This window comes from Necator americanus, chromosome IV (genome assembly GCF_031761385.1).
Source record: "Necator americanus strain Aroian chromosome IV, whole genome shotgun sequence".
NCBI lineage: Eukaryota > Metazoa > Nematoda > Chromadorea > Rhabditida > Ancylostomatidae > Necator > Necator americanus.
In genome coordinates, this window is record NC_087374.1 from 5,017,930 (window position 1) to 5,033,383 (window position 15,454).

At 38.8% G+C, this 15,454-nt stretch overlaps 2 protein-coding genes across 3 annotated transcripts; one reads left to right on the plus strand and one right to left on the minus strand.

The window, feature by feature from the left end:
• Positions 1-249: 249 nt before the first annotated feature.
• Positions 250-9,275, plus strand: RB195_000410 (uncharacterized protein; the record flags this gene model as incomplete). 2 transcript variants are annotated; one of them, XM_064196742.1, is made up of 15 exons in its annotated part: positions 250-268; positions 329-447; positions 1,708-1,820; positions 1,950-2,071; positions 2,122-2,192; positions 2,694-2,796; positions 3,416-3,517; positions 3,578-3,670; positions 4,312-4,398; positions 4,649-4,758; positions 6,176-6,348; positions 7,108-7,216; positions 8,348-8,407; positions 8,505-8,587; positions 9,041-9,275. In XM_064196742.1, the coding sequence occupies 15 exons, from the start codon at positions 250-252 to the stop codon at positions 9,273-9,275; spliced, it is 1,599 nt and encodes a 532-aa protein (XP_064052622.1). The 2 variants fall into 2 exon arrangements, with proteins under 2 accessions (XP_064052622.1, XP_064052623.1); XM_064196741.1 differs by lacking the exon at positions 9,041-9,275 and having other exon boundaries at positions 250-447; positions 8,505-8,675.
• Positions 8,971-14,628, minus strand: RB195_000411 (uncharacterized protein; the record flags this gene model as incomplete). Its single annotated transcript, XM_064196743.1, has 2 exons — positions 8,971-9,199; positions 14,441-14,628. The coding sequence occupies 2 exons, from the start codon at positions 14,626-14,628 to the stop codon at positions 8,971-8,973; spliced, it is 417 nt and encodes a 138-aa protein (XP_064052624.1).
• Positions 14,629-15,454: the final 826 nt, after the last annotated feature.

Genomic DNA, 15,454 nt, shown 5'->3' on the forward strand with positions numbered 1-15,454 from the left:
CGCGTATTAAATGGACTAAACAAGGAACTGCTCTGTTTCGTCATTTTCTTTTAATCTGTTGTTGTGACGACGTAGTACTTCTTCTGTTTCTTACGGTCCTGTATTCTCAATCAATCTGTTGTTAATAGCAGCTAAATTTTGAACTCTGAACTCTAACGAGATAGTCTAGGTGTTCCTTGCCTTTATATTTGCCTTTTTAGATCTACAATTTCCTTGTGTTGATAATGTCCATTGCTACTGTACAATAGCATGCTACGCCCATGGAAAGGTCTTTATTATCTGATTCTGTTGGCAAAGTTAGCGTGCTCAACGTTCGCTTCTTTTCGAGAGGGAGAACTCTACACCAAACTTCTGGAAGACTACGAACCACTTGAAAGACCTGTATCAAACAGTTCTGAACCCGTAAATGTAAAGATGGGACTAGTTCTGCAGCAGATTGTATCTGTGGTAAGTTTACGACCGAACTTAATGGATTTCAGGATTCTTAAATAATTTTTCTGCTGAGAAGGAAGGGATAGATGAAGTGATCTCAACGTTCTGAACAAATTGTACTACTTTTGAACTGTTGGAATGAACAAGAAATCAAAAAGAAAAAGCTTGGAGGGAAACAACAACAAACTTTGAGAACTCTAGGAAGCTAGAGGACGGATTGTTTAAGAAGGTGACGCCCAATGTATTCTCCGGCCAACCAAAACATTTTATGGGAAAATAAGAGCATACCACTGCGCCCAAGGATGAAATGTCGAGATTTTGACCACTCCTTTTGAACTGTAGCATGGTCAAAATGACATAAAGCACGGTACAGTTGCGTAAGCAGCTACGTTCGGAGCAATGCGGCTTAGCGTAGCAGTTAGGGGACCTTTGGTTTGAGAACCACTCATCGCAGCAGGTCGCGATGGTCCCACTTCGATCGCAACCGCTAGCTCCACCGCACCGCTTCGAGAGCAGCTGCTTACGCAGTGCTTCATGTCGTTTTGAACCTATTACGTACAAACCAGTTCATACAAAAGATAAATTCAACACAGAACTCGGGCGAAGTAAATACTTGAATGTTCAAGCGAATCGGATTCGAATGCTTCCACTGACGAAGCAAACATTCCACCTTTTTCCTCCCCTTTCCGCTGGGAAAGAGAATAAGAGAAAGAAAGAAGAAAGAAAAGAAAGGAAGAAAGAGATTTTGGGTCTTCAGTTGCAGTTTCACATATGTAGATCACCACTGCCTGCTGCACCCCCGCCACTATATCTTCCAATCAATTCCTCATCATTCTTTCCCTGAGATAAAGCGACCCCAGATAATGCTAGTCTGAAGAGTTTGTACTTTTTATTGGGTCCCTGCAAGACTTCTGGTTACCGGTAATAGTGGGAATACTGAATAATTTCATGATCTCCTTCGTTTAAGTCCAGAAGTAGTTGTGTATGGTTGACACAAAGCTTACAACTTCCGCCTACTCAGCGGATTTCATACGGTCATTTCCATTTTAATCATTCTTTCAGAGCTATGCGCCTTTTACGTGGTAGGGATCTAACGTACTTCTCCACAAAGTTAGCGAATATGTGGTAAATTCTTGTTTTGGTTGGTGGAGGTCCTGTCGCGAAAGAAGTATCAAATGTCCTGCACTCCAAGAGTGCGACGCCACCTTTAACATCTTCAGAACTGAAAAAACCTTTACAGTCCTTTTGAAGCTGAATTTCTTTTTTTTTTCTCAGGATGAAAAGAATCAAGTGGTGGATGTTAATGCTTGGCTGAAACTGACATGGCACGACTATTCATTAATATGGGATCCGAAAAAGTACGACGGCGTGACGGATCTCAGGTTCAAGTACGCATGTTGTAATATTTTGTTTCCTAATGAAGTTTCACCACGTTTGTTGATGGATAGAATTGAAACATTGCTTACAAATAAATGGAAAAAACCAATTATTTGTTTTCCGTTGATAATTCAATCTAGGAAGAATCAAGTGTGGACTCCAGATGTTTTGCTGTACAACAGCGCTGATCCACAATTTGATAGCTCCTTTCAGTCGAATGTTCTCGTATATCCAGACGGAGTCGTTAACTGGATACCACCAGGTTTGGTACTTTTTTTTGAATAATTGAGGACACAAGTTTGGGGTTTTAAGGAGTTTTCCGGATATCGTGTCGGATTGCTGTGGCATGGTTCCCCTTCGACCTGCAAGAATGTTTCATGAAGGTGTCACGTATAATTTCTTTGCGTTTTTTTTTTGTATTTCTGACTTTTGTTTGTCTATTTGCGTGTTTGTTTTTTCCTCCTTTTTTTGCTTCCCTAAATATTTAGTAGGGTCAACACGGCATGTACACTGTGGAGTTGCGTACGCGGCTGCGCGCGATGGAGATGGCGGTTGGAATTAGAGGCGGGACCATCCCAAACTACAGCCAGGAGTGGTGTCAGCAAGGGTCCCCGCTAGGCTCTAACCGCTACCTTCTGCCGCACCGCTTCGAGCGCAGCCGCTTGTGCAACTGCGTGTCGTGCTTCATGTTGTATCTACTATAGTTCGAATCCACAAAGCTAGCTTTTTTTCTTGGTTAGATGATTACAGAATGCAATATTCAATGGTTCAATCCTCATTGGTGCCTATATTTCAAGACTTGATTTCTGCTTGCTTTGAATATTTGTGTGTTGCGATTTACAAAGAGGAAAATCATTGTATACTTATTCATCAAGGCATTACAGTTTGGTTCATGGACATTTGATGGCTCTAAGTTAAATCTGGAAATAGATGAAAATGGTTTTGATTTGTCCAGCTATACACCAAATGGCGAATGGGAACTTCAGAGTAGGTGCTAGTTTAACTACTCTGCAGAACAGTTTTCTATGATTCGTAGATGCTAATGATAGTTATTTCGGAGTCTTGTTTACGTTAGTGATTATTCTTCATTCAAATAGTTTTTACTTATCTGAATTAAGGAAGAAGTACATATTAAAGTCAAGACGACATCAAGGACGGTGCAATTGCGTACGCAGCTTCTCTCAAGGCGGTGCGGTGGACGGTAGCGGTTAGGAGCGTACAGGAACCCATGTTGGTACCATCGATCACTGTAGGTTGCGATGGTCCCACCTCGGTTCCAACTGCTGCCTTAACCTTGCCGTTTCGAGTGCGTACGCAAATGCACCGTGCTTCATGCCGTTTTGACCCGAGTATATATCTGTTGTTTTCACCCACAGCTCTTATAACTTTATCATCTGCAGTAGATATGTGTCTTTCGCCGTCCTGGTGTTGTCAATTCTATTCCTTTCCTGTTCTCTACATATATGATAATCTTTAGGGCTGAGAGAATATTTTTATTATTATTATATATTTTGTACATGTATATTTCATCATTATTTGAATATTTATTGAACATTAAGAATTCATTTTAACACTTGCCGGAGTAACTCACTTCTATGGTTTTTAGAAACCTTCGCAACTAGAAATATACAACATTATCAGTGCTGCCCAGAACCTTACTATGATATCGTCTTCACATTCGTTATTCGCAGGAGAGTCCTTTATTACGGTATCTCCATTCTTTACAAATTGTAAATTTTGTTCTTTTACTGCATTTACTCGTATTCAGCGTTCAACTTGATCTTGCCATGTATTCTTATTACTCTTCTTACTTTGACTGGCTTCACACTACCTCCAGACGCTGGCGAAAAAATGTCGCTACGTAAGTTTTATTATTCATTATACGATCCATTATAAATGCATAAGGGAGCGAGATGTGTAAAACGCATCTTTCTTTGCGGATATTTTAGCAGAACAACTATGCATTTTTAGGTAGTTTTAAAAGAGTACAATAGACATTATTTAGTCGTCAGTGGATAAGGGGATATTTTTTAAATCCACAAAAGAGAAAATAAAGTACAATTTCTATCCTTGTCAGGATTTTTTTCTCTAAAACTATCATTTCGACACTCGTTTGATTAGAACGTTGATCGTCAATGGATTGAACGTGAAGGTTTTTCTGGACTCGGCATCGATACTGATCATGATTTTGGTGCGGGAGATGTTGAAGTTTACATAATTTTTCAATTCATTTCCTGAAATACTTTAATAGTTAGGGAATTCTTGAGCTGATCGTCAACGTCTCGTTCATTTTCGAGAAAAAAAAGCTAATTCATATGTATGCAATATGTATAAATCAAGGTAATTTGTAGGATTCGCTATTTATGTACCAACACACTAATAAAAATGCTGGACAAGGAAATGTTTAAAGCGCTGCTTATATCCTCCATCGAGTCCCCTTTAATTTTGAAACAAAGTTGTTTTCCCATGCGTTTTTTTTTGTAGGAAAGGTTTTTTTTTCAGAAATTACCATAATGCTTTCCATTTGCATCTTTCAAAACTATTTGGCCGAAATGTCTCCTCCGACATCGGAAGCGGTTCCCTTTTTAGGTTTGTTTATTTTTTAGTAGCTGAATAAAGAGCATGAGAACATCACCATCTGAGTTTCTTTTCATTTTGAGAAAAACGATTTATCATTTTTTTTACATTTTTAGTCACATTTCTTACATCTTTATCTTGAAACTTAGTCACACTCTTAGTACTACTCTGGGAAAGTTTTACTACTCTACTTTTCCTTAACTTCCTTGCGCTTAACACACAAGATTTTCCGTTCCCGAAAATAATTGTGGAATAATTTCAGGGGCATTTTTTGCTGTTTGCATGTCTACATGTGCTTGCTGCGTGGTGGCGACAACTTTGGCGTTGAACTTTCACCACAGGAACTCCTACTCTCATGAGATGAACGACATGGTGAGGAGATTTTAAGCAAGAATCCCCTTAATTTCGAAGGTTCATATGCAGATATGGAAGTGCTTAGAACAGTATTAAGAGGTTATCAAAAGTATCAAAAGCTCGCCGTGGTGGTACAGCCTCGACATCGCTCGTGGCTAACTAAGCGTTTCATGTAGTCGAGTCAAAACGGCATGAAGCTCAGAACGTTTTTTTTTAAATCGGAACACAATTTATTGTCAATGCAACTTGAAGCAGTGTATACGGCATGTGAATTGATCTAGAACTGCCGACCAAACGGTTGTCATTCTCCCAGACAATTCTGATACCAATCAATTATGACCGGAGGTCTAGTCGAGTCATAACGAAATGAACTTCGGTGCATTTACGTAAGCGGCTACGCTCGAAGCGGCGCGATAGAGCTAACGGCTGGAATAGAGGTGGTCCATTGCAATTTGCGAGGATGAGTGGTGCTAGCAAGGGTCTCGTCCTTATCCCAACTGCTACGCTCCACTGCACCGCTTCGTGCGCAGCAGCTTACACAACTGCACTGAGTCTCACGTAGTTTTGAACCTACTATACCTCCTGACCTTCGGTATTGGTGTCAGGCTTGTCTGGCAGAATAACAATGCTTTCGTAGTTTTTTGTGTATCACTGCACAAGTCCTATGCACTGCATCAGTTTCTACCGACAATTAATTGGACTCCGAGTTTTCAAAGATATTCTGACTCATTCAAAGTGTGCTTCTTTTTTGCTTTTCTTTTTTTTTCTGGAGCACTGGTGTATGTGAATAAGTAAATAAATAATACACGCCCATGCTGAAAAATTCCCAACGAGTTTGACTTCATGTCGGATGTATTACACTAGTCAAACACTATCCCTTCCGTTCACTGAGGAAATTTTCCACAATTTTGACGTCAATTCGGAACGATTTGTCGACACGCTGCAAGTGGGAACATAAGTATTTCCCATTCGCTCATTTTCAATAGGATGATGTAAAACATAGCTGAAGAAACGGAATCTCTTATCTTTGCAGAAATCACTTCACTTAGGCCATGCGATTGATTGTAGATGAGGACTAAGGTTGCAGTTTGCATTCTAAGCCCATCACGATTATAAATGGTTCAACTACCAGTAAAATTCGTAAACTAACAAGCAGTTGATCAAGATCACTCCTTACGATTTCTCAAGTTTTTAATATTTTAACTTTTTGTGGTGCATGAGTAAAGTCAGATTTTATGAGGATGTCTTTGAATAACTCTAACTGTGCAATGTTTCAAAAAAGTACCACGCTGAAGAAACAAGCTCCACTTTTTGTTTGTCAAATTGTTGTGTACATAAAGAAAAGCAGCCTGGTGGTGAATATTCACGTTTACCAATATTATTTTGGCTTTTTCCATATTAACGCTATCTGGATAGGCGGTTAATGTGTTTTCAGTTCCGACAAGTTATGCTCAACTGGCTTCCTTGGTTGTTAATGATGCATCGACCGGGATACACAGCAGCCGGTGGAGCGATGGTCAAGGTGGACGATGCAGAAGACGAAGAGAAGAAGCCTGACGTGTCTATTGACTCACTCCTCGAAAATATAGCCGCACCTTCTCCACCAAAGTAAGGCAAAGTCTAATTATAATGCAAAATCTATGGGATCAGTGAGAAGATCTTCAGTGATTGTGATTGGGTTTAATTGTTCAAACTGGTTGTTCATAGCTAGAATTGTTTAACTAACTATCTTTAACAAATAGTCACGACCTATAATGTAGAGCTACTCGATAAACACATCTTATGAAAAGTCATTAAAAAATGAAGAAATGAACAATAAATAATAAGTAAATAAAATAGTGAAAAAATATTAAAGTTAAGAGGGTTTCTCTAGGGTAACCGTGTAAACTTGTGCGGTTACATTAGAGATAACGTCATAGCTCAATTTTTCTTTTACTTTCGCTGTCTTAAAATTATATTCCGATGTTAATCGATAGTGAATTGTAGGCTCTCATCTTACTTACGCCTTTAAAACATTACAGCGTAAAATTGAGGAAGTTATCACTTTTGGTCAGAGTGGATAAGCAAAACCAGCGATGCGTCCATAAATCTGAGTGATTCTTCATTGAACACCCCAATCATTTAATCCTTTAACTGTTTAGTCATACTCAGTATTAAACACTGAGCTTAATTTTGTACACATACCTTCGGAAAATTAGAATCGGTCACGAGAACAGATATCAATAACGCACGAAAGTATAGTTCCTTGCAGAAAGTTGCAGAAAAATCAAATTACTTTGTTTAATTCTATTAGTTTTTTTGTTTATTGTTCTCTATTAAGTTTAACTTTCTCGTCTTCCACATATTGGAAACTGTTTTCTTGAATAGGCTAACCGTCGTCGACGAATGTGCATCACGTGGGGTCGAAGAACGACGTCATCTATGGCGAAACGGTTCCAGCCGCTTAGCTGATCGTCCCATTATTTCCCAAAAGCAGGTTCGAAATAATGCTATTTTTCGGATGTTTTTCGTGTTTCTCAATCACGGTCTTTTTAGATCTTTTTTTTAAGTAGACCGAAACTGAGCAAGCAATTTGATATATAGTCAAAACAACATAAAGCACAGTGCAGTTGCGTAAGCGGTTGCGCTCGAAGCGGCGCGCTAGAGATAGCGGTTGAAATCAAGGTGGACCATTGCGAACCGCAGTAATGAAGGGTGGTAGCAGGGGTCCTCTCTCGATCCAAATCGCTGCGCTCCGCCGCACCGCTTCGAGCGCAACCGCTTGCGCAACTGCACCGTACTTCATGTCGTTTTGACTCTACTATATTTGAATCTGACGGTGCTTATAGCTGTGCATTTATGGCACACTGATATTTAAATGTTCGATCTTGAATAGTGGACTATTTGACTAATCGAATTGTTCAACAAATCACATATTTGTTATTTTTCGTCATTTATTTACAATATTTTGACTGTTTTGTTGTTTTGTCTATCAATCAAACATGTCCGGTGGGTTCTTAAAAGTTGGAGTACAGTTTGCAATTGTCATTCTGAAAACGCGCAACTCTTCCACATATCCGAGAATATTCGACATCAGGGGCACTCAGAGCCATTAGTTCGCTTGCAAAAACAAAACCGACAAAATAACACAACACACACACTCAAAAATTTATTAAGGTTATCAGCACCTTAGCAAAAGATTTCATTGCACTAGCACAACAAATGTTCTCATTTTGTGAGGGTGCGCACCCCATTCCTTTATCCTAAATTTGGAATTCCACTGAACTGAAGGTTTGATTCTTCAATACAAGTATGCGAGGTGAATACATGGATGAATGCAATGTAAAATCAGCCTCTCTTGCGTTGGGTGCAATTCAGAACTAATATCCGAATTTTCAATTCTCGAATGTTCTATCCAAGTAGCTGAATAAAGTGAGTTTTAGAACCAAGCAAATGTTCAAACAATCGAATTCCATGCTTTTCTTGCAAGATTCGGTCTTTGTGTTTATTACTTACAATGCTTGCTTTGGAGTTCTTACCTAACCTGCGCTGGTGAAAATCAAGAGATCTAGGACGGGACCATTGATGGGACGCAGTTCAGGCTCATCTCAAAAAAATATTATTTCAGGCCACTCAACAGCAAATTGCACAACTATTACTACTACGTGAAATCCACGATGATTTATCTGTATGTCATTTATTTTTCTATTTGAGTAATCATACTTTCTTTTTTTTCTGAAAACAATGAAGATTTCCTTCTTAGAAATATCTAGGATACTTTACAGGCAATCACATCAGAGATGAGAGAAGTGGAACGAAATAAAACGGTGGAAGATGACTGGAAATTTGCAGCGATGGTTGTCGATCGGTTATGTCTCTTCATCTTCTCGTTTTTCATCTCCTTCTCAATCGTAGGATGTTTCTCGTCTGTACCTGATCTTAGACGGTTTTTATGACTATTCATCAATGATGATTGCGGTTGTTCACTTTGTTGTTGTTGTTTATCATTACAGCTCAGGAATTTCGCTATAAATTAAATGAAACGTCATTATAATGTACATAGTACATGTTGGGTTAGTGCGTAATTACATATCTGTGGTTTTTTAGCAGGCATTTTTAGCATGTAGGATTGCATTTCGCTTTTTATTTCCTTTATAACAACTTTCTCGTCTTATTATGCTCTATCATTTCGAAAAAGTATGAATGGTATCACAGTCATCTCGCGATCTTGACTAACTTATCGGCGAGGAATCAATCAGTCAAAGGCAATGCCAAGAATGTTTTTCCCGCTTCAGATTTGGCGACAGTAGCTTGGAGATAGGGCAAGAAGAGCACGACCATCGGATTTCGACGATCAGGCACTTCTGACAGCCGTGGATGAAGACATAACAGCCATGGATGATGATGAGCATAACAACCCGAACGTTGGCCGAAAACTTCGAAGTCGACAATACCACGACCGTTCGTCGTCTCAAAAATCCTGGAAAGGTGTGAAAATTGGCTGGACGGTCCCTCGCGAACTCCTGACAACAAGAAATCATACTATCTCCTATTAGAATACTGCACGTCCACATGTTGAACGTCATCAGTATATTCTCCAATAAAGGTGGAGGACTGCCTCATCCGTCATATTCTCCCACAGAGGCGCCAACAGATTATCACGTCGATCGTTTGCTAAAAAAACTGTCTGGCAAGTTACGGCGAGTTCTTTGCCCGTGGAATTGACTGTCTGCCTAGCAAATGGAAAACAGTAATTGAACTTGACGGTGATTATGTTCCATAATAATCGTATAGACATGTTTTTGTTGGATTCGTATCTTTTTTCACAATAAAAATTGCTTTAAAAGCTGCAGGTAATTATGTACCAATTTAATAGCTGTAATAAACACAAAACTACACCTTCCACGATCGGTCCCATGAACGCAAAGTGGATTCTGGCGTCCCCAGTAAATCTGGGGAGCAACCTAGAACTCTGAGAACTCGTAATTTGAAGCATTCAACCTCAACGTTTGAGGAAGTAAATATACAAATATAATTAATACAATGTATATACAGATATAATTCTGAAACATTATGTAGATAGTGTCGATGACAATAAATGATAACAACAAAAAATAAATAAATAATAAAAAATAACACAAGTATAATGATAGAAATAGTAGCTCATTTACCATAAGAATGCGGAATACGGAAATTGTCTCACATTTCTAACTCCAAACTTGCAAATCTGTGTTATAATACAACGGCTGACTTTTGTAGCATATACTGTGGCACGAATGTGTTGTAGTTGCTCAAGTACGAGCATGCCACAGTGTAATCATTAAAGGCATCACCCCACGAATCTGGAGTGGTACGGATTTCCGGTGGAGTATTCGTATACGGGATCGTAGATTATGAGGAGCAGGGTGATTCCGTCCATTTCTTCCTAATTGCTGTAAAAAACGGCCCGGAAGATACGGCTTCGAGCGTTCCGGCGCACTATTTTCTACAAGGAGTCCGATTGGAGCGCGCCAGCCCTATGCGGCGCGGATCTTACGGGCGATTTTTTTACGGCAATTAGGAAGAAATGGACGGAATCACACCCCTCTCCATAATCTACTATCCCGCATACGAATACTCCACCTGAAATTCGTACCACCTCAAATTCGTGGGGTGATGCCTTTAAGTTGATTCGTGATCTCTGTTTTCTTCACCTCCAATCAATTCGTGATCTTCGATGATGCAATAACGGTGAAAAAAAAAACTCCCATCTTGCACATTAACAAAATTGTTTAGATTTACATGTATATATGTATTTGTTGTGAAATTGAGTGATTTTCAAATGCTGTATTTTATGTCGTCAGATTAATAATTGATTTGAAATTTGAATTTTTTTTTCAAATTTGAAATCGACAAATTCTTAAGTCTATTCTTGAAGTAGCACTTATATGTAGTATTTCTGATATTTTAAGCAAATCGAAGAACTCGAAAAGAAGAATCGAAGCACAATTCCGTCATCCGTATTTGCTTTTTTCCCCCTAGAATTTCTGAATCAGAAATGTTGCTTCCGTTGAATACGTCTCGCTCTCAAAATAGAAACTCATTGACGTACGTCGTCTGTTATGAAGATAATGCTATCATGGAATGATACATGAATGTCCTTTAAATTTTGAAAGAATTTTCATTTTGAGCTGATGTGGATTTTGTTGGCGGGTAGCGCTTAATCCGTCATCGGACATGATCGCTCAAGCTCTAGCCATAAGCTGTCAAGAATTGCAGACGAATGATAAATAATAAGTGCATTTATACTATTTTCATGTTATCGTCATTTTAATTAAACCCAACAATAGGCTGTCACCATATTTTATTCCACCCTGCTAACAACGGCTGCAATATTGTGGATTTGACGCAAGTATATGGTGGCGAGGTCAAGAATTCGGAATATTATTGACGTCACCATGAATAAGTGCAAATGTTGCAATACAGTGATATGTAATGATTGTAAAATTTCAACAAAATCCGAACTATAGGCCTACTGTAGTCCCTACTATCCCTACTAATATACTTGCACTATCAGATATACTGGTAAATTCGGATTTGCGCAAAAAAATAAAAGTTTTTTACAAAAGTTTCTTATAATAAATTGAGAAAGTAGGAGTTCTCTAGCCATGGCGAAATCACACGTGTTTTCCGAAGAGACGGTAAGTTTTTCTGGTTACGTATCCATTCCAAGTTGCAGCATGGCATGGATCTGAAGCCAGAAAAACTTACTTTGGGAACTATGGGTTTAACTGAGTTTCTCAAAGTGCAACCAGCTTAGCCTAAATGAATAATTTTCATCTGAAATTCCAATAAGGAAGGAGATTGAAAATTTTAACGCAGTAACCGAAAAAGTACTGAAGCAGCATTTCTTCTCGATGATTTCTACGATGATTTTTTTTCCGACGAGACAGTAAGTTTTTCCGGTTATGTATCCATTCCAAGCTGCAGCATGGCATGGATATGTAGCCAGAAAAACTTACTTTGGGAACTATGGAATTGGAACTATGGAATGAAATGGACCATCTTCTGTTCTTATCCACTAACTCAACTCCTCAAACAAAAAAAATATCCTTCAAATTTTCTTACGGAACTGAAGCATCAAAATCAGAACATTCATTAGAACAAAATACGTTTATATATAAGTAAGGAAGGATTCCTTTGAGGGCAGAGCACTACGAACCTATGATGTTGCTATCTCCTACCAGATAGATAAGGTGAGAATGTGCTTCACGAATGTTTTGGTGATGTGGAATTATCCTTGATCCAGAAAAGAGCGTGTGAAACGCGTTTGCATAATTCTATTTCTACAACGATTAATTAATTATTGGTAATAAAGCGATAGACATCCGCAACGTACGAGAATTTCACGAACGGCGCAGCTTCTGCCAAAACAACGAATCGCCTGCACTCTATCACGTAATAATTTGCATCGTCGGGCGGATTGAATCACCTACCTAAGGCTGCTCCCCGTCCTTTTTACGGAATACCATGGGGGAATTCAAAGTGATGACGTTCGTACTTCTAAATCACATCCACATATATTCGTAAAGGATTCCAATGTCGTCAATTTCATTACACGCTGCCTTTAAGGCAACGAATTTTCGATGTTGAATTCTACTCGCTAGTAAGAAGGCAGCAAGACGTATATTGCAAATAAAATGGATGGTAACGGTGACGATAAAAGTAGGTGAACCCTCTTGCTTAAAGGCCCACGAAGTCTGAGGTTTTATGGATTTCAATTGGAGTATTCTTATACGGGATAGTAGATCATTTAGAGGGGAGTGATTCCATCCATTTCTTCCTAATTGCCATGAAAAACGGTCCAGAAGATGTGGCGCGTGCACAAGGCTAGCGCGCCGCAATCGAAGTCGTTGTAGAAAATAGCGCGCCGGATCGCTCGAAGCCGTATCGTCCCGGCCATTTTCTACGGCGCAATTAGGAAGAAATGGACGGAATCACCCTTCTCTCCATAATCTACGATTCCGTATACGAATACTCCAACGGAAATCCGTACCACCTCAGATTCGTGGGGTGATGCCTTTAATCGGGCCTTGAATTTCAATTTTTTGAAAAAATTCCAAAAATGAGCAAGAAAACCGTGTGACTTCGGAACTTTGTCGAGAAATAAGGCTATTCCTCCTTTTTTCTGTGGAAATCTATTTAAATTGAAATACACTGATGAGCAGAACTAAAGAGCGAGATAGGCAAAGTAACATAACACTGTATTAACAACTCGGCAGAAATTAATGAAATTGCGGGAGTATATTGCCAGAGGTCTCCCAGTCCTGCACAGAAAACCAGACATTACATGTCGTGATGTCGACGTGACTATAGCGCGACTATAGACTATAGCGCCCTATCACAAGAACTCCTTACCAACCCTGGGGCCAGCATGGGAGCACGTTGCCGAGCATGGACTTCCGTCCGTGGTGATCACACCTCCTATTAGGAACCATGTGCCTCCGTTTGTAATGTCCATCGTAAATTGTGAGGGATCCATCGTAAATTGTGATTTCTCTGTAATTATTGTCTTTGAATAAAAGTGTCGTTTCTGTTCCTTTCATTCTCTCATTTTCTCTCATTTCTTTCAGTTACCTTCTGTATTATAGCACCTTTTATAGCATTTTTTCCATGGTCATCGTTCTATGGGGTTATGTCGCCTGGGACACATCATGCGAAGGTTACTTTCGTCCATATGGTTTGCACACCAATGTATTATCATCCCTCAAGTGATTAATATATGGAGCTGAGAGGAAGGAAAAACGTAACGAATGAGGTTGAGGAACTGTGAGTTTTTTTTTTTTGAAAGTCTCAGTGAAGTCGCCAAATGCTGCCAGTGCTAAAGATAGACAGTGAAGTTGGTTCGTTACAAATCCCACGTGGGCGTCTAGACGCGTCATCCAATTTGTTGTTTGTTTTGACGTTTACACTACTACTTGTTTCGAACCAGTAAATACTAGGACGCGACACGGACTCTTGGAAAAAAATCCCAGAAAAGTCAAAATCGTAGAAAATCTCAGAAATCCTGCACTGCATTGGTACTAATTGTTTATCGTTACCTTATACTATTTTAAAATTTTTTTTTTTTATAATTTTTATTTTTACTTACTTATGCTACTTTATACTTTACTTAATACTTTAATGTTTAAAGATCTCTTAGAACGAACACATTCTAGATACAAAATATAATAATATAATAATAATAAAGTGAAAAAAATACTTCTAGATTAATAATGTTATGTTTACTCATAGAAGTTTGAATTATTTTTCTTCTCAGCATTATTTCTATCTTTACTGAGCTACACATAATGATAACAGTCGTAGAAAATGTTAGGAGAGATCTCCACAGAAAATCGTAAAAACAGCGTGTCGTTTTTCTAATGAAATTACTCGATAAAGCAGCACTATGCACTTATGAAAACAGGGAAATTTGTTTTAGCTCTCATTTCGTCAGAGTGTTGATGTAAAAATTGCAAACTCAACCTAATAGTTGAAAGAATCCAAAAATCAAAAATATTCTCGGAAGCTGCTTTTAGGGTTTTCTAGTGTTTACAGCCATTTTTCCGCTTTCTCTCTGGATTTGATGGGTCTCGGGAAATGTTTTTTTTTGTGTCTCATCAATTTCATTCCTGATTAAAATGATTGCGTATGTGAAACGACAAAAAGCGCTTCCATATAGACGTTTTTTTTTGTGTCCCACCTTCTCCCAATATTTCCACTATAAAGATAGCGTCCAAGGGCTGGCGGTGTAGCGCAGTCGGTAAGAGGTTCCGCCACGACTGCACGATCGATCGATGGTTCGAAACCGTTCCAGTGCCGACCAGGTCTGTCATTCTTTCGGAGTTGATAAATCGGTAGCTGGGAGATGAGAACACTGGCCTGATACATTGACTAGCCCCGTAAGTCACTGTTTGGGCTAAACACGCGCTCATAAACCTCAAACGTTTTTGAATTTAAGGAAATGCGTTAGAAGCGGATTGATTAATGCTGGAGACTTTATCCCTTTAAACTTTTAAAATTTAATGGAAAAGTTCGACATTCAATGAACCTCGGCATAATTAAAATTTGCATATTGCATTAATATTGATGAAAGAAATTAATTTTTATAAAATTTAATTTCTTCCATCAATATTTGTACTTTGATATAAGAAATTCTGATTAATTTTCTAAGTGATTGACTGAAAAATGAGTGAAAGGAGAGGGAAAAGAGGTTCTCGTAGAACTCGACTTGGACAGGCATAAGTACAAGCTTGACAGATCTAGCTGGCGTTGTGGTTAAGAGGTTCCGCCGCGACTGCAAGGTCGATGGCTCGAAATCGCTCTATGCCAACCCATTCTTTGTCCGTCTGGGGTCGATAATTTGGCACCGTGGAGGAGGCTGCACCGCACGCATTCATTGACCTCATACGATTCAGAATTGAGGCCGAACGCGTAGGCGTATCCCTGTAGGAAAGAATAATCCTCGCATGTTATCTTTCATAGATTATTCTGAATAACTCATTCTGTCCTACTTCTTCTGTTAAGACCAAATGAAATTATCAATCACAAAGATCAATACTAGTCATGGTTACAGATCAAGCAAATCAATAAAAAAGAAATAATTATATTTAGGAAAATTAGTTCCTGGTTATTTTTTTCTATGAATTTTACTTTTGAACAGGAGCTCAGCCAACTATTTGTTTCTTAGGAAGAAAAAAGGAAATAATGTTAATAA